The following is a 19593-nucleotide window of genomic DNA, read 5'->3' as shown; positions in this document are numbered from 1 at the left end:
ATTTCTAGTCAACTTTCTTTGATAGGATTTCTTGTTAGGAGAAAATAAGCTTAGACATTCTCAAAAGTGGGTATTTGTCTCAAGGTCAAAAATATTTTCAACTTTTTAAAGGCTATCTAAACTATAAGTATAGTAGTTTGTGCAGATATAAATATACAGGGTGGGATAAAAATAGGTTTACAGTTGTGAGTATACAAAACTGACAACTTATTCTTATATTATTATTTATTATTATATTATTTTCATTCAAGCAACTATAAACCTACTTTTGTCCCACCCTGTATTATCTATATTCTTAGAATAGTATCAATTGCATGTGCTGCTTTAACAGGTTATAGAATGAAAACTTGTATATCTTACTATTATTTTAAAAGTACCAATTGACACTTTTTCAGATATATTATATACAGTATTGATTAGTCTTAGTTTTTATGTTTTATATTTCATATTTTTTTTTTATTGATTTTTAGAGGGAGAGAGAGAGAAAAAAAACCACACGTTGCTTCATTGTTCCACTTATTTATGCATTCATTGGGTGTTTCTTGTATGTGTCCTGACCAGGGATCTAACCCACAACCTTAGTGTATCAGGATGATTGTCTAACCAACTGAGTTAGCTGGGCAGGGCCTTCATCTTAGTTTTTTTTAAAAAATATATTTTATTGATTTTTTACAGAGAGGAAGGGAGAGGGATAGAGAGCTAGAAACATCGATGAGAGAGAAACATCGATCAGCTGCCTCCTGCACACCCCCCACTGGGGATATGCCCGCAACCAAGGTACATGCCCTTGACCGGAATCGAACCTGGGACCCTTCAGTCCGCAGGCCAACACTCTATCCACTGAGCCAAACTGGTTAGGGCCATCTTAGTTTTTAAGACTAAAATTCTGCTTGAAGAAACAATGGAAATTTCAAGAGTCATTTGAAACAAAGAAAAGTTAGATCTGACAAGTGTGGAGTGAAATCTATAGTCTGTGAATCTTTCCACCTTTAGTATTTCTGTGGAACCCAAAAGTTTAATAGCAGTGCTTATATTGTAATTTATATATATAGTAACTAATTACATTATTATAGCACATAGTACATAACGAAACACTGGATTTATATTTAATCTGTTCAATGATGTGGAAAAGCAATTTACTGATCTGAAAAGGGCCAGACAATAAGAGCTTTCATTTTCATCATGCTACTATTGGTAATGAATCAGCTAGTTCTTGTATGTAAAGAATAATTATCTTCTTAAACTTATAGCTGTTTCATGACATAAAACAGATTTGGATATTAGAATAATAGAGCTCTAGGTTGTGCTATCTGGAAGGCCTTATTAATCCTGAAATTTTATTTTCTGGCTAGTCCCTGGTTTACATGGAAAATGAGATCTGAGAGATTAGGGAATTTGGCCAAATTCATGGCTAATTAAGAGGCATAGTCAGGGCTAGAGTCCTATGTTTTCGGCCTTTAATATCTACAATTCAGGCAAGTTGACTCGTAAGCAGAGACATAGAAATACTTAAAAAATCCATTATTTTTAATGTAACTTTAAACTTCACATTTGTTTCTTTTGCTAATATTATTTTAACATCTGGAAATCCTTTTATATCAATCATTTGGCTTAGAATTTTTTTACTTAAAATAGTTGCTTTTGATACCGTAGATTTTTCTTCAAATAAGATAGTTTACAGAGGAAATATTCTCAGATCTGAAAGTGATACATTGCAGTACTTACACTATATAATCCACCTCCTACCCACCATAAAAAAGACACCTTGGAAACAAAACTATTCATTCTGGTTTTGTGATTAGTCTCAGGGAATGTAGGTAGTAATAAATTTGAGGCTGTACTTTTCCACATGTTTTATGTTATTGAAAATTAAAAATAAAACCTTTAGATAAAAGGTAATTTTCTTTTTTTAAATGGTACCACACACACACACACGCGCACACTTTCTTATGAGATAGAAAATGAGATTCCAGCTCTTAATTAATGTGGAGTATTTTTTGAAGTATTGTTTACTTTGTAAAGATCAATTAAATAATGGTTGAGATCCTTTTCATAAGTTACTATACAGTAAAAACTCGATATAATGGACTAATTTGGATGAGAGAGGTGTTGTTAAAGCTGAAGTCATAAAGTAGGGTTTCCAAATGTATGTTTAAAAATTGACAAATTAGTTTACCTGTTTTTACTTATGTAGACATGTTTGTGTAATTGTAATTAAGTATGTATGAAAAGTTGAGTTTTACAGAAAAGTTTTCTGTGTGTATTACTGTAATTTTAAATTTATACTGAATAGGTCTAGTAAATGCGTTCATTCACCAGTCACCGTGAGTAAACAAATGCACAAGGCTGAGGCATGGCTTCACGCAAAATTGCTGTAGAAAGTTATGCCACGTGACAACAGAACCATCACCACGCAAGATAAGATGTAATCACGTGCTAATCATTCTCCAAACATTGTTTCTGAGTGGTTACTCTTGGATTTAAATATGTAGACTAGTTGTAGACATGTAATATTTATGTCAGCAAAATTGCTGCAGTGTTTTTTCTAATATATGGCCTATTTTCTGAAATTTGTTAAAAATAATTAATAACAAAAAAATAACCTGTTAATTTAATTACTAATATAAGCAAATCTTGCTTAAAAGCATTTAAAAATTAACCGGGTGTTAATTTTCACATAGACCATATGGACTAGAAATTTTGTTAAATCCGAAGTACATTAAATGGAGGTCCGCAAAAATCACGGTTTACTGTGCTGGGTGTCTCGGGCTTATGTCATTCTTGTTCTTATATAAAACAGTATTTTTCAAACTTTGTTTATTATTGTTCTGCAAGCTAACTATGTGTACATAACAATGGCATTTTATTGGTGCAACTTTCTGTTATCAGATTTTTAATTTGTAAAGCCAATTAGTAAGAAGAATGAAACCGTTTTAGTGAACACAGTATGAAATTGGCAATATGAATGATTACTATACTTATCCTAATGTTCAGTTTATTTCTTTGTTTTGTTTTCATTTTATAATATCAAATTCTGATCCTCTTAGATAATTAGTTACAGATCCAACATTGTTTTGTTAAGTTTGTTTATCAATGTCAGTGCTTTTTAACTGATCAGATTCTTGAAAGAGGAATAGTAAAATTGTTTTTTGATGTAGAACCACTCATCTATTTAAATGTGCTTGCATTCTTATAATAGACAAACATTGAACTTATAGTAATAAAACTAGATGTTAAGTGAACATTATATTTAAGAGAGACCTTTACATCTGTTCTTACACCAGTTACTATTATGTCTTAGTGAAATAATGTACTGAAAAGATGCACCTGTACCTTTATAGCATTTGATTGATCACTCTGCATATTACTATATTGTGCAGCTTATAAGATTTTATGTGATGAGACATATGAAGGCTTTGTTTTTTTAAACATTTCACTGCAGAATATCTTTTCCTCTCAATGATACATTAAAATGAAATTAAGCATAAATATGGTAGGTAGATAAAGCTTTATTTCATGCTCTTGCATACAAATGAGCACACTTGACTACCCAATGAACACATTTATATCTTCCAGTGAGTTAAATTTTAGCATCTTTCACCTTTAGGCTTTTACGATTTTTTGTTTTTATATAGCTTAAAAAGGAAACATTCAACAAATTCAGGCCCCAGAAAATTAGCATAGAAAATACTTCTTGTTGAAGAAGGGAAAAGTTTTGGAGTTCTTATCTGAGCCTGAATCCTGGTGCTGGTACTTTACTGAACAAAAGAGCCTTTTTCCATATCTGTAAAAATGAAACTAATTGGATGCATACCTTACTTGCAGCCTACTTGTGAATTAAATACAGTGGAAACTTGGTTCTCGAACTTAACTACTTTTGGAAAGCTGTTCAAGAAGTGATTTGTTCAAAAACTGAATCATCTTTTTCCATTGAAAATAATGTAAAGTGGATTAATTCCAGACCCCTAAATGATTCCCTGTTTAATCTTTCTTATATACTGTACATGTCTATCTTCTCTTGGCTCTGATTTTGTCACTTAAAATTTCTGTTTTATCTCTGTAAGCAGCTCTTATACCCTTTCTGGTTCATCAAAATTACCAAAACACTAGAGGCCCAATGCACGAAATTCATGCATGGGTAGTGTCTCTAGGCCTGTCTGGCGATAAGAGCCAATCTGTGGGGCAACTGGCGGGGCGATGCGGTGGTGGTGGTGGGGGGGCCCGCCTTGGTCACCTTCTGCAGGGTGATGGGGGGGCGCTGGTACTTGCCTTGGTTGGCCTGGGGCCTGCGGGCTAGGGACAGCTTCTGCATTGAGTGTCTGCCCCCTGGTGGTCAGTGCACGTCATAACGACTGGTCGTTTGACCAGTCATTTTACCATTTGGTCGATTTGCATATTAGGTTCTTATTATGTAGGATATCATTTTAATTTAATTTTATTATAGCATCAGAGGTGTTTTCATTTTCATCTGTGCCAGAAGGAAAGGTGGAGTCTCTTGAGAACATTCACTGCCTATATTACACTGTAGATTTAATGAAACTAGATCTCATGTAATTAGTTTGTCTCTTTCAGCTTTGTGTACTGTATGATTGAGTCCCATATAAGGAAGATAATCTTGATAGCTACATTAGCTGTCTGCTCTACTGATCAAATTTTTAAGCTCAGTTAAACTTGTGCTGTGTGGAACACAGTATGAAATCCAAGTTATGGAAGATCCTCATTATGAAGCTCTACTACATCTTTTTATGTATTGAAATAAAAAGTCCTACATCAAAAACTTACAGAATAATACGGTTGGATACTTTTTTCCAGTAGCATCAGAATAACATCGAATTGTTTAATTACTCATCTGTATTACTATGTACTCTATTACTTTAGTACATGCTTATGTATCTTTCATAAAATGTTTCCAAACAAAATGGTAACCTTCACATTTCTGATTAAGGTAAAGTAATTTGTATTTAACAATGCCTGGGCAAAGCCCAGCTGGAGCCAACAGGTCACTGTTCGATTCTGATCAGGGCACAATCTCCAGTAGGGGGCGTGCAGGAGACAGCTGATCAGAGATTCTCTTTCATCATTGATGTAGCTATATATTCTCCTTCTTTCCTTTCTGAAATCAATAAAATATATATTTTAAAATGCCTGGGCAAGGAAGTGTTATTTTTGTGGAAATGTAAGGAGTTAAACATTTCCGGACTCCCTCTAGAGATATGTATTTGTTAAGGTTAATTTCTCATTTGTATGTTTTTAGAAGTATAGTATTTGCCATTGTGGATCTCTAGGAATGAAATAATCCATTTAAAGCTGAAAAAAATAGACTTTTCTGATCATATTTAAAATAAACTTTAAGAGATATAGTACTCCTATATGCTGCAGAGGTTTTGAAAGCAGAAGTTCATCAAAATCCATGGTGAAAGATTATAGAAATATTTCTCTCTGGCACATAATTAGAATAAATAATCTAAATTTATTTTTTGCTATTTTCAACAATTTGGAAAATTTACAATCCAAATTGAAAATTCCAACAAATTTATGAAAATTGTTCTTGATTGGAATAAATTTAAAAAGATGGAGAGGGGGGAGAATCCAGCAATTGAGAGTAGAAAGGTATGAAAAAGGAAATCATAGAAATGAAGATTTTATAGTGAAGTTTATGTAGCAATAAGTTATTAGAGAAATCCTGGCCTCAGAATATATACCTTTATCTGTTAGGATGTGTGAATGTGAGTTGTGTGTATATATCTTTGATAGGAAGTTTATAGTGGGCATAGCTTCATCATTATTTTAAGTTTGGGGGGAGAAATTGGAGCAATATTTATATTAAAGGTATTTGGATTTTTCTAATGCATTCATGCTAGGTTAGTTTCCCAGCTTATTGAAGTATATAAGTTAAGTAAAATCATTCTTGGTCTTTTAGTTCATGAGGGTACCTAGGAAATCAATGACAAAGGCATAAAACCAGAAAGGCTTGAACTTTTAAAATAATTTCATTAAAAGTATAGAGAATGGGTGGTAAGTGGGCAAGATGGTAAGTGGGAGTTGACTGTGTAGTTGAAGACATTTCAAATGTCGTTATACACTTCCTATAGGGCTATTTTGTTCTTGTGAACATAAAATTATGAGGCTTTTCAAGCTTGAGACAAATTTATACCAATTCTTGATTTTCCAGAAGTCTTATATTTCTCAAAGGCCAGTTATCTTTCTGGAAGGCAGCATGACTCAAGGGAAGGGTCTGTCTGTATGCTTTAGAATCAGACACAAGTTTGAAAAAGTTAGTTTTGCCATTTAAATGTTGCTGCGGTCAGTGACATTACTCTGGGCCCTAGCTTTATAATATCTAACAAGAATACAGTAGTTTTTTAAGTTAAGGATTATTGTGAAGTTTAGGCAAAATAAATACCATTCAACAAATGGTAGCTGCTGTTTTTAGTCATTTTAGGAACCTAACTCTGGTAATTGTGGAAGGATATATGGTACTTTGGTGGTTCTAACTTTTATAAGTTTCTTTTTTTTCTTTTTTCTTAACCCTCACCCTATGATATTTTTCCATTGATTTTTAGAGAGAGTAGAAGGGAGTGGAAGAGACAGAGAGAAGCATCGATGTGAGAGGGACACATCGATTGGTTGCCTCTGCATGCACCCCAGCCAGGGCCTGGGGCTGGAGCCTGCAACTGAGGTGTGTGTCCTTGACTGGAACCAAACCCAGAACCCTTTAGTCTGCAGGCCGACGCTCTACCCACTGAGCAACACCAGCAAGACCTACTTTTATAAACTTTTAAAGGTAGAATTGTTTATAACAAATACAGATGAAGAGAAATTAATCTAATTTGCATTAATTTTCATTGCCTGTTCCTACAAGTTCTTTATCTGAAGCATATATACTTCTATGAAGTCCTTAACTATACTAAATGGCTTTTAACATTTAAAAAATTTTTTTAACTTACTAGATTTACCTGTTGAATTTGCAGCATTTTATGGTAGACAATTTTCCATCTACTCATATACTTTAATGGATTATAAATACAATTGGAGGTGTGGCAGACATGAGTTTTTCTATCTAAAGGCAAGTTATCAGAAATGCAAAACTGGTTCCCTTTTTGTGCTGCTTGGAATAAGTCACTGAGGAAGATATCCTGTGTGTATCAAAATAAGTATTTTCAGGCCCTTTTGGGGAATTTCTAAAAGTTTCTGTAATAGAACTGTATTATGTGTTATAATTATAGTGGCACAAAATTTTTATTTCCATTTGTTTAGCATTTATTACCTGATTCAATTCCACAAGGATAAATTCATTTGGATACTATTAAAAAATAGTGCATTTAGAAGAAAACCTATAAAAATATTTAAATCTGACATCATCATTGGATGTGTTGGCATAAGTTTATTAATAAGATTTTGTGTTTGTGATAGCAGATTAGGGAAATCTAATTCAGTGAAATGTTTTCAGTGTGTATTGTAAGCTGATTTTATTTTAAAGTACATTGCAAAGGGTTTTAGATTTATTTCTCACTTGATATTTGGTTATTTTTAACCATCTAATTAGGTGAAAGTGAATTGATTGAATTTTTATGTTACAGGAGATTACCTGGGTCAATTGATGTTATTGGTCAGACTATAACCATCAGCCGAGTTGAAGGAAGGCGACGGGCAAATGAAAACAGCAACATACAGGTTTAGTACTTTATTATATTTTTAAATGAAAAATTATATGCATGTTCTAATTTAATTTATCCTATATAATAAAGAGGTAATATGCAAGTTGATCATCATGGCCTCGCACAAGATGGCTGCCCATGTGGTCACAAGATGGCCATCCCCATGTGGTCACAAGATGACTGCCACAAGATGGCTGTCAGGGGAGGGCAGTTGTGGGCAACTGGGCCAGCAGGGGAGGGCATTTAGGGACACCTGGGCCTGCAGGGGAGGGAGGGCAGTTTAGGGGTGACCAGGCCTGCAGGGGAGGGCAGCTAGAGGGGTGACCAGGCCTGCAGGGGAGGGCACTTGGGTGGGGGACCAAGCCTGCAGGGGAGAGCAGTTGGGGGTGACCGGGCCTGCAGGGGAGGAAGGGCAGTTAGGGGTGACCAGGCCTGCAGGGGAGGGAGATTAGTTAGGGGCGACCGGGCCTGCAGGGGAGGGCAGTTAGGGGTGACCGGGCCTGCAGGGGAGGGTACCTGGGGGGAGGGAGGGAACACCAAGCCTGCAGGGGAGAGCAATTGGGGGTGACCAGGCCTGCAGGGGAGGAAGGGCAGTTAGGGGTGACCAGGCCTGCAGGGGAGGGAGATTAGTTAGGGGCGACGGGGTCGGCAGGGGAGGGCAATTGGGGGCAACTGGGCTGGCAGAGGAGGGCAGTTGGGGGGGGGACCAGGCTAACAGGGGAGGGCAATTAGGGGCGACCTGGCCTGCAGGGGAGGGAGGGCAGTTGGGGGGGACTGGGCCAGTGGGAGAGGGCAGTTGGGGTTGACCAGACCTGCAGTGGAGGGCATTTAGGGATGACCAGGCCAGCAGGGGAGGGCAGTTGGGGGCGACCTGGCCAGCAGGGGAGCAGTTTATGCATCGATCAGGCTGGCAGGGGAGTGGTTAGGGGGTGGTTAGGCTGGCAGGCAGAAGCGGTTAGGGGCAATCAGGCAGGCAGGCAGGCAGGCAGGCAAGCGTTTGGGAGCCAGCAGTCCCGGATTGTGAGAGGGATGACCCAGATTGGAGAGGGTACAGGCTGGGCTGAGGGACAAACCCTCCTCTCCCCAAGTTCATGAATTTCGTGCACCGGGCCTCTAGTTCAATATATATTCATAGTGCTATGCTATGTGTTGGGTGCACAAAGAGGTTTAAGGTATAGAGTCAATCACTTTTATTACAAAAGCTGCTCTTTATAACCTTTGGGGTTTTTTATTTTTTTAGTAAGACATTTTTTATTGTTATAAACATAATGTATGGCTTCATTGGACAAAAAGAGGAAAATATTGGGAAAGTCTAAAGAAAATAAAATCACTCATAATTCTACTATGTAAATAATCACTCTTAACATTCTGGTACATCTCTTCCCTTGTCACTAAGCAAGATTGAGAAACTATTATATTTTTGTGTATCCTTTTTTTTCTTTCTTTTGAAAGTGTCATTTGCATTTTCTCATATTCTTAAAGCTATAACTTAAAATCTCTTTATGATAACTTTATGGCTATATCATTTATTTAATATGGTTTTTCTCAGGGAAAAAATTCGTAAGCCTGTTTTCAAGTGAAAGAATGAAAGGGGAAGAGTAACTGGGATAATTCAAGTTAGAACTTTACCAGCTGAAACTTTCAGCTATTAGCTTGACCACACTTTTTGTTTTATTATTTCCTTTTCCTAAATGGATTTTTTGGGGTGACATTAGTTAATAAAATTATATTGGTTTCAGGTGTACAATTCTATAATTTATCATCTGTATATTGTATTGTGTGTTCACTCCAAGTCAAGTCTCCTTTCATCATCCTTTATATCTCCCTTTTATCCTCTTCTTCCTCCCCCCACCTCTTTCCCTCTGGTAATCACCATACTGTTATCTGTGTTTATAAGGTGTTTTTTTCTTAATCCCTTCACCTTTTTCAACCAGCTCCTTCAGCCTCCTCCCTGACAGCTGTCAGTCTGTTCTCTATCTATGAGTCTGTTTCTATTTTGTTTTAGTTACTTTTTTTGTGAGTACTTTAAAAATGTACAAAGTGTTTTGATTTTTGTTATCCTAATATATAAAAAGCCAGGGGCTGTCATGACTGAATCAACTGGATGGACGACTGAACTGCAGGCTGCGTGGGGCAACCAGGCTGGCAGGGGGATTAGTGAGGGACGACAAAACGATTGAACAGCAGGCTGCATGGGGCAACCAGGCCGGCACGGGGGAGCAGTTGGGGGTTACCAGGTCGCCAGGGGGAGCAGTTGGGGGTGACCAGGCCAGCAGGGGGGCAGTTTGGGGCGATCAGGCTGGCAGGGGGGGCAGTAAGGGGTGACCAGGCCAGCAGGGGTGGGGGGGTAGTTAGGGATGAACAGGCCAGCAGAGGGGGGCAGTTGAGGGTGACCAGGCTTGGAGGGGGGGGCAATTAGGGGCGATCAGGCAGGCAGGCAGGTAAGCAGGTAAGAGCCAGCGGTCCCGGATTATGAGAGGGATGTCTGACCTGCAGTCGGACATCCCCTGAGGGGTCCTGGATTGGAGAGGGTGCAGACTGGGCTGAGGGGACCCCTTCCCGTTATGAATTTTTACACTGGGCCTCTAGTCTTTAATAAATTAATCATGTAAAATGTTCTTTTTAGCATCTTGAAAAGGGGCACAAAGAGATTTCTAAAATGAAGATAGTCCTCACTTTCTCCCACCCTCAAAATGCTATAATTTCTTAAAATAAATCTCTTCATTAAAAAAATAACATCAGTATATGCCTTACAAAAATTACTGTTCATAAATGGAGGAAAAGTTAATGGAAGGAGGGATTATATGTTTAAGTTATATGCTTTAGCTAGTAAGGATTTGAGAAGTATAAGCTAAATATATATTATGTTGCCTATTTCTACTATGTTTCCTAAACTTCTTTGTGAATTATAATTTCCTTGGGAGCTTGTCAAAAATCCAAATTCCTTGGTGCAAATCTCCTGTAGATTTGCTGCCTGTTCCTTACCTGTTTATACATATCAGTATTTTGTTATCACTTTTACTTTTCAGGTATTAACGCTTGTTCTTAAAGTTACAAGGGTCACATCAAAAAGTCATTTACATATTTGGCTGCCTCTTGCATCTTGTTGATGCATGCTTTACAGTCTCTTACTTTGCAACCTGGTGATGACAGGACCTGTTGCAATGAATATCTGGTTCTGCTGCCATGTTACTGTTGTTTTTTGTTTTTTTTAATCTTCATTGTTCCATCCCCCTTTTTCTCCCTACCCCCTTCCCCACCTACTGAACTATTGTCTGTGTCCATGGGTATGCATATAAGTTCTGTGGTTAATCTCTTCCACACACATCTCTCCCCCGCGTCCCCCCCCCCCCCCCCCCCCGAATTACTCATGCCATGTTACTTTCTTAATGCTAGTATCTGGGACTAATGAGTACATTGCCTAAAATTTTTTTTTGTTTTGTTTGTTTTTTACATCTTTATTGATTAAAGGAAGGGAGATGGATAGAGAGATAGAAACATCAATGATGAGAGAGAATCACTGATCCGCTGCCTCCTATACTCGCCCCTACTGGGGATCAAGCCTGCAACCCAGGCATGTGCCCTTGGCCGGAATCGAACCTGGGACCCTTCATTCCACTGGCCAATGCTCTATCCACTGAGCCAAGCTAAGGCCCTTAATTTGAATACTTTAACTTTGGTTGGGTAACAAAGATAATCTTTATTATATTATATTTATAAAGTACTTAATTGTCTCTTGTTTAGAATGTTTTATCAATTATGTTGTATTCAGTAGTCTTTTTGTAATGACATCAGTTGTTTTTCCTGGGCTTTAAGTACGTGTGTGAGAATGTATACTGACTCTGTGTATATACATACACATCACACAGAAAATTACTCTCAAAATATGTGTATGAGAATAAAGCTTTTTACTTTGATTCTTAGATTAAATGAAATTAACTTGCTTGAGTTTAATTGCAGATAAGAATGTTTATTTATTTTTTAAAAATAAACTATGCTCTAATTTTAGGTCCTTTCTGAAAGATCTGCTACTGAAGTAGACAACAATTTTAGCAAACCACCTCCATTTTTCCCTCCAGGAGCTCCTCCTACCCACCTTCCACCTCCTCCATTTCTCCCACCTCCTCCAACTGTCAGCACTGCTCCACCTCTGATTCCCCCACCAGGTAAATAGTACATAAAACATTTGGTTTTGGAAAAAAAAAAGTAAATAATCCATCAATGTTTCTTTTATTTTGAATTTAACAATTAAAATATATCTATTTAAAAATAACATTGATTGCATTACATTAAAAGTAATAGATTATGAAATTATATTGTCTTCAGTAGATTTACACTGAAACATATATACGTGTCTTGCTATTTCAGCATAGCAGAGACAGTATACAGAAATTGAGAAGAATGTAGATACTAAAATGATCCAAAATATCATATTCCCCAAACTAAAGCTGCTAATTATATATTTATAAGCCCATATTGAATTATAAACAATGTTAAGTTGTTTTAAAAAATTTTTTAAAGATGCTTTTAGAATTGGAATAGATTAGAAAAAAAATTATATCCCATGAAGAGATTTCTGAAATGAAAATCTCAGTCTGGTTGTCGTCTTTATACTGGTTTCCTTTTAGGAGATTACTTCTGGATGCCAGGTACCTGGTATTTACTTCTTTTAAGTGAGACAGGAAATTAATGTACATTTTTATTATACTTGTAGCCACTTTTGATTGTTTATTAAAAACTAGATTAGTGTCAATAGAAAATATTACAACTAATCCCCAAAATTTATACTTTCAACCTTTCATTCAGTGGCCTTTATTTTATTCCCAATAAGCTTTTAATATTTACCCCCTTAACCAATTTTTAATGAAACTAACAAGATAGATTTAGATAATAATTACTTTTTTTTCTAGGGAGAATGCCTAGAAAAATGGTAAATATTAGCTATTGGTCCTAATTGGAATGTATAGTACATGTTAAGATTGTAGTATATGTCAGTTTATATTTAAGAGCCGTGACCACTCACTTCACATTTACAAGAGAGCTGTCTTTGTTTTAAGGTGCCAGTTATGATCAGAATATGGTAATCCTAGGCCTCTAAAAGTTCATTATCACATCAGCCCTAAAGCCAAAACACCTTTGGTTTCTTTCATTGTCACCTCTACCTTCAATGGATTAAAAATTATGAAAAATTACTCTGGCTATAGAGAATCTTGTTTTCTTAAAATAAAGGAGAAAACTGGATAGAGGTCCTTATTCCAGGCAACATTATTTCTAAAGTTCAGTTAATTCTTGGTCCAACAAGAATTTTTGTTCTGAAACATAAGCCAGAAATTGTGATTGAACCCATGATTCTTGTGTCTTTAATATGGTGAGAATTAACTAAATAAAAAGCTAATGACTTAATGATTCATAAATTATTTCTTTGTCCTCTGAAGAAAGATAAAATGTATAAATAGTTAATTTTGAACATATTTGATTTAATGAGACTAAAAGATGATTAATATATATATGTGTGTATCAATAGAAAATATTACACCTAATCCCCAAAATTTATACTTTCAACCTTTCATTCAGTGGCCTTTATTTTATTCCCAATAAGCTTTTAATATTTACCCCCTTAACCAATTTTTTATATATATATATAAAATAATAGACCTTATGCTAGATTGCTTTATAATTGTATTTAAACTTAACTAGGTACTAAATTTAGAAGGATTTTTTTATTTACTAGTCAAATAGTATATTCTCATTTTATATAGTTTAATACTAGCTGTTTATTAAGGTGAGAGAGTGGTGATATGTATTAATGATGAAAAAATAAATATCTAATTGGTATAAGAATATTTAGTAGCTCTGGGAGATATTGCTGATAGGCACTGGCATTATCTGAAAGTGGGCTTTTTTCAAAATGATACCTTATTCCCATTTTTTGCAATATAATCTCTTTAAAGGACAATAAATCTTTTAATAGTGTTCACATCTGTGGAATTCTGTAACAGATTATTTTTGTTGCATAAACTAAATATTTAATGTTAATTTTCAGGTACATGCTTTCCATATTTTAAATGTCTGTCCTGATTTCCTTTGATGCTTATTTTTAGATTATACTTCCATAATGTCCTATCACATTTAAGGAATACAAATATAGATTAATTCTAATGTTGGTTTAAGCAATACATAGCTGTGGTATATTTGCTGGATTGAGGTGAGAGAAGATAACCAATTCATACAAAAAACCAAATATTTGTGTAAGTGGAGGCTAACTGAAATACCTCTCATTTTTATTAGATTGTGAGCTGTTTCCCCATGGTGCTAATCACAGATATCTTGTGTATATTTAAAATTTTCCAAATATATTAGCTGATTGAGTTAGAAACATATTTATGTAACTGTAACATGGGGATTTTCAGATTTATAGTTGGTACAGTCACACAGGCACTTACCAATCAGAATGGGCACTGGCTTTAACACTATAGCTGCATAGATACATAACAGTAGGTTTTGATTAAAGACACATTTTGACATCATTTGCCAAAGAACCACATGATTACAGTATATTCTATTGAGTTTGCTGTCATTTATATCACCTTAAGACCCATATGCAACTAGCCTGACGGGTATGGCTCAGTGGTTGAACATCGTCCCATGTACCAAGAGGCAACTAATTCAATTCCTGGTTAGGGCACATGTCCAGGTTGTGGGCTGGATCCCCAGTAGAGGACGTACAGGAGGCAGCCAATTAATGTTTCTCTCTCATCAGTGTTTCTCTAAAAACAAAGCAAAACAAAAAAGAATCATATGCAGCTAATGAAAGAAAGCACTGTGGCTCAGGAGTCTTTTGGAAGCATTGCCTTAATAAGTAAGCTCCATTTTTCTAGTAGAAACCCTAGGTTTTCTTTGTGTTTTGCTGAGAAATACTAAAATGTAAAAAAATCTTTTGAAAATTTAAACATATTTTAATTTTGCCTTGGTTAGCTTTCAAAGGCGTAAGTTTTTAAAACTATAGTCCTATATATGATGGGACAAATAAGTAATAATATATTGAGCCCATATTTTTGGGTGTTAACCAGTTCTTTCATAAATAGTGATATCCAGATTTGCCTAGAATAATCCTACTTTATACCTTTTATCCTTGCATGATTATTATTCACTCACAAGTGCCCTATTTTGGAGGATAAAATTTTTAGTCAACTCTATAGTTGTTTCATAGCGTAAGTAGATAGTTACTCCTTAGCAGTGAAGAGGTGTGGTAGACAATGCTCGTTCAAGGGACATTTACTGTCAGATAGTTAACAGGAGAGGAAAGGCATGTTGCCTCCTCTTCTCAAACACACATCTACAAACATACATGAAACCTTAGAAACAGAACAAAGTATTTCTGGCTACAATAGATTAGTATGAAAAGTAGAGGAGACTTTGTATTGGAGAGCAGAATAAACATTTAAGGGACGTGTTGAGACTTTTTGGAATTTTTAAAAAGGAAAATATTTAATCTGGTTCTTTGTTGCCAAGCTAACAGCTTGAAAACAAACTGATTATTCAAGATCTTCCTTAATTTTCAGAAAATCTATTTTCAGTTTCTAGTGAACCAGATCTATTGTGTTAGTGTGATTTCATGCATTGGTTGAGTAATAATACAAATAATAGCTAATACTTACTGAATGCTTACTATTGAAAACGTTATTCTGAGCATACTTCTTGTATTAACTCAATTTTATTCTTTTTTTTTTTTAAATATATTTTTTTGATTTTTTACAGAGAGGAAGGGAGAGGGAGAGAGAGTTAGAAACATCGATGAGAGAGGAACATCGATCAGTTGCCTCCTGCACACTCCTCCCTGGGGATGTGCCCGCAACCAAGGTACATGCCCTTGACCGGGAAACGAACCTGGGACCCTTGAGTCCGCAGGCCGATGCTCTATCCACTGAGCCACACCGGTTAGGGCTCAATTTTATTCTTGATAGCATCTGAAATAGACATTCTAATTTTACAGATGAGGAAACTCGGGGGCTCAAGTTGTTTAAGTAATAGCTATAAAAGTAGCAGAACCAGAATTCTAATCCAGGCAATTTTGCTTGAAAGCCTATTTTACTAACAATGTTGAAATGAAGCATTCATTACCTGTGTCAGGAAGGCTATATTATTGGATTATGTGTACTCACCCCAATAACATGTCTTAAAAGCCTTTTCTTTCTTTTTAAGTATTTCCTTGATGTTGAAGTGCATGCATATATACATATCTGTGGGTAAGGAAGGTTGTAAAGAACAGGAATCAGAATTAAAAAAAAAAAAATGTCCAGTTCACTGAGGTATTTCTATTTGCCTCATTTGTGTTAAGAAGTCTGTTTACTGAATAAACTAGTTCTGATATACTTGTTTATTACAAGAAAATTTGTAAAATTGGAAGGCTTGATGTTATAGAGTAGTTGATTTTTATTTTTTCGATTGTGGTAAAATATATAAACAAAATATTTATGATTTTAACCATTTTGTAAATGTATAATTCAGTGACATTAAATACATTCACAACGTTGTGTAACCATCACTAGGATCTGCACTTAAAACTTTTTCATCATCTATAACAAAAACTATGTACTCGTTAAACAACAACCCCTTCCTACTTACCCCAACCAGCCCCTGGTTGCCTCTTTTTTTTTTTCTTATGAATTTGCCTATTCTAGGTACTTCATATAAGTGGAATCATTCCATATTTGTTTGTGTCTGGCTTACTTGTTTTTAAAATAAAATAACCTTAATGATTATAAACATACTTTTAATAACTACGTTCAACCTATTACATTTAACGGTAGACTTTTATTTTTTTTATTTTTTATTTTTTTAATATATTTTATTGATTTTTTTACAGAGAGGAAGGGAGAGGGATAGAGAGCTAGAAACATCAATCAGCTGCCTCCTTCACACCCCCCACTGGGGATGTGCCTGCAACCAATGTACATGCCCTTGACCGGAATCGAACCTGGGACCTTTCAGTCCGCAGGCTGACGCTCTATCCATTGAGCCAAACCGTGTCTTTAATCAAAACCTACTGTTATGTATCTATGCAGCTATAGTGTTAAAGCCAGTGCCCATTTTGATTGGTAAGTGCCTGTGTGACTGTACCAACTATAAATCTGAAAATCCCCATGTTACAGTTACATAAATATGTTTCTAACTCAATTCGGCTAACGGTAGACTTTTAATGTAGGCTTTTAAATGTTAATTTATTTTAGTGTCATTTTTTATCTTCATTTTTTAATAATGGAGTTTATTGACACAAGCCATATATGGTATAATTCATTTCTTGTTACCTCAGTCAGTATTAAGGGTCATGTGATTGTGGTTTTATTTGTCTTGGGAACAGTTGAAATCCAGCTCAGGAGTAGAATTCTACATTGAAGAAGACTATTTGTTTTACTGAGATGTAGCCCAGTAGTCTGGACCAGAGACAGGTCATCCCTGCTCTTAAAGCCAGATATAAGGTTTAGTTATTTACCTAGATTTCAATATGTGTAAGTTCCTACATTTTAAAAGGAATTAGATTTCTTCTTAAAAGATTGTCAAGTATGTCAGTGTCTTTTATTACTCATCTAGTACTACAAATATGAACTTGAAAATCTTGTTTATTTCTTAAATATCTTAATTCTGAGGTTAGTGATGACACATGGAGTTTGGAAGAAAAGCAGCTTACATCTGGAGTCTTCTGCATTTCTTCCAAGGCCTACCAGATCTTTAGATTACTTTTCTGTTAGTAGTATGGTTCTAGCACAGTGACTCTCAGTCCTTGTGGTCACAGAGGCCTTTACATTTTTAAAAATTACTGCAGAACCCAAAGAACTTTTATTTATGCGTGTTACATCTATTTTTTGTACTAGATATTAACTGAGGAATTAAAATATTATATTTAAAATACTTACTTTAAAAAATAGAATATACCTATTATGTATTAATATTAAGAATATATTTTCTTGAAAAATAATTATTTTTCCAGAGCAACAAAAAACATTTAGTGCAAAGAGTGGCATTGTTTTATACTTCTGCAGTCTCTTTACTGTGTGCCTTAATAGAAAACTGAATTCTCCTGTTTGTTCCTGCATTGAATCTATTGTGATTTCACATGTCACATACATAGCCTCTGGAAAGTGGCATTGTACACCTGTAAGAGAATGAGGGTGAAAATGGCAAATGTTATCTTAGTATTTTTATGAAAGTAGTTTTGGCCTTGCAAATTCCTTGAAGGGACTTAGCGACCCCAGGAATCTCCAGGTTACGCTTTGAGAACTGTTGCTTCGGCAGAAGATTGGATGAGTATTATTAGCATCTTTGAGGAAGTTACAATTTTGTCTCTTTAATTGATAAGCCATTTCATGAATATAACATTAATTAAGCTGTTATAGTTCCATGAAGGTTTTTGTTTTTTACATAGCAGATTGCTTATTAATTGATGCTATTTGCCAAAAATGGAAGCATTTCAACAATGTCTTTTACAGAAGTACTTTGCAAAAGAATTCTTTGACGTTTTTGAGAGCTGTACTCATTTTCTCTTATGTTTTGTTTTTCTCTGTTAAAGAAACAACAGTCTATTGTGTTTTTATTTTTTTATTTTTATTTTTTTTTTTTAATATATTTTATTGAGTTTTTACAGAGAGGAAGGGAGAGGGACAGAGAGTTAGAAACATCGATGAGAGAGAAACATAGATCAGCTGCCTCCTGCACACCTAATGGGGATGTGCCTGCAACCAAGATACATGCCCTTGACCGGAATCGAACCTGGGACCTTTCAGTCCGCAGGCCAATGCTCTATCCACTGAGCTAAACCGGTTAGGCAATTGTGTTTTTAATATACTGAAAATAGGGACTATTGCTAATTACCTATAATTAGTAGTATATTCTGGCACAATTAAAAATTAACTTAAATGTAAGTTTAATAGAATTAAAAGCTTCTTCTGAATGGTGATTTTTAGGATGTTGATTTTTGAATGTCTTCTTTGCCCATGGATACTTCCTTTATAATTGTATTATTTTAATAACATAGATGCTGCATTTTATATAATTTAATTTAATATTGGACTCTTATTTTTTTGATTCTTCCAATCATTTTGTGATTATATGTGAGCTAATAGAGATCAGTTCCTTTACAAGATTTTTTGTAAAAATACTGAAGTTTCTATCAGAGATGTTTTTGTTTGTTTAAAAGAATTTTAATTTTTTGCAGCCTGTAGATTATTTTATAAACTGGGGGATTAAGAGATCTTAGTAAGGATAAAATAGTTCATTTCATTTATAGTTACCATAAATCATCATCTTTACCTCTTAGGTATAAAGTATTCTGGTAACTTTGTTACTAAAGTTTTATAACCATAGCACCTTTTAACACATTTTTTCCTTTAAAATTATTTCCATTGTTTGTATCTTACAATTAATTGTTTCACCTTAATTATTAAAAAATAGTTTTACAGTATTCTGTATCCTATACTTGTTATAAAAAGAGTAAATGATAGATGATATATGTGTATATAATTTTAAGAATACTGGTACATAGAAAAAAAGTATGTTGTGGAAGGTGATATTTAATGATTTTTATAAATCTTGACTTTATACTCAATTTCTATGTAGAGATTTATGTATGAGCTTGATGAATTTGAAGTAGAAATCATTGAGACTTAAGGGAAGTAATCAGGTTTTTTATTCGTAACTTAATAGTGGTGTTGAAATTCGGAAATTATCTGAGAAATAGGAACTAGAAATTTGGAAGTTGCCAGTGAGGACCTTTCACATAATTCTGCCATGCGTTTTTTTTTTTTTTAAACTTAATAGAGAAAAATGATAGGTAGTTATTATATAACATATTATATAACCAATATAATAGCTATATTGGTTAGCTATTGCTGCATAATAAATTATTCCAGAATGTAGTGGCTTAAAATAATGATATATT

General features: G+C 34.9%; 1 protein-coding gene across 9 annotated transcripts in view; it reads left to right on the top strand.

The window, feature by feature from the left end:
• The window catches only part of FIP1L1 (factor interacting with PAPOLA and CPSF1), an 80909-nt gene that overhangs the window by 34192 nt on the left and 27124 nt on the right, over positions 1–19593 (top strand). For all 9 annotated transcript variants that reach the window (XM_054728992.1, XM_054729022.1, XM_028143804.2 and 6 more), the window contains 2 exons: positions 7581–7674; positions 11668–11824. In XM_054728992.1, the coding sequence (XP_054584967.1) occupies positions 7581–7674; positions 11668–11824 (251 nt within the window). The remainder of the gene's footprint in view (positions 1–7580; positions 7675–11667; positions 11825–19593) is intronic.

This window comes from Eptesicus fuscus, chromosome 2, assembly GCF_027574615.1.
Source record: "Eptesicus fuscus isolate TK198812 chromosome 2, DD_ASM_mEF_20220401, whole genome shotgun sequence".
In the NCBI taxonomy this organism is placed as follows: Eukaryota; Metazoa; Chordata; class Mammalia; order Chiroptera; family Vespertilionidae; genus Eptesicus; species Eptesicus fuscus.
This window is presented reverse-complemented; position numbering and strand designations above follow the sequence as displayed.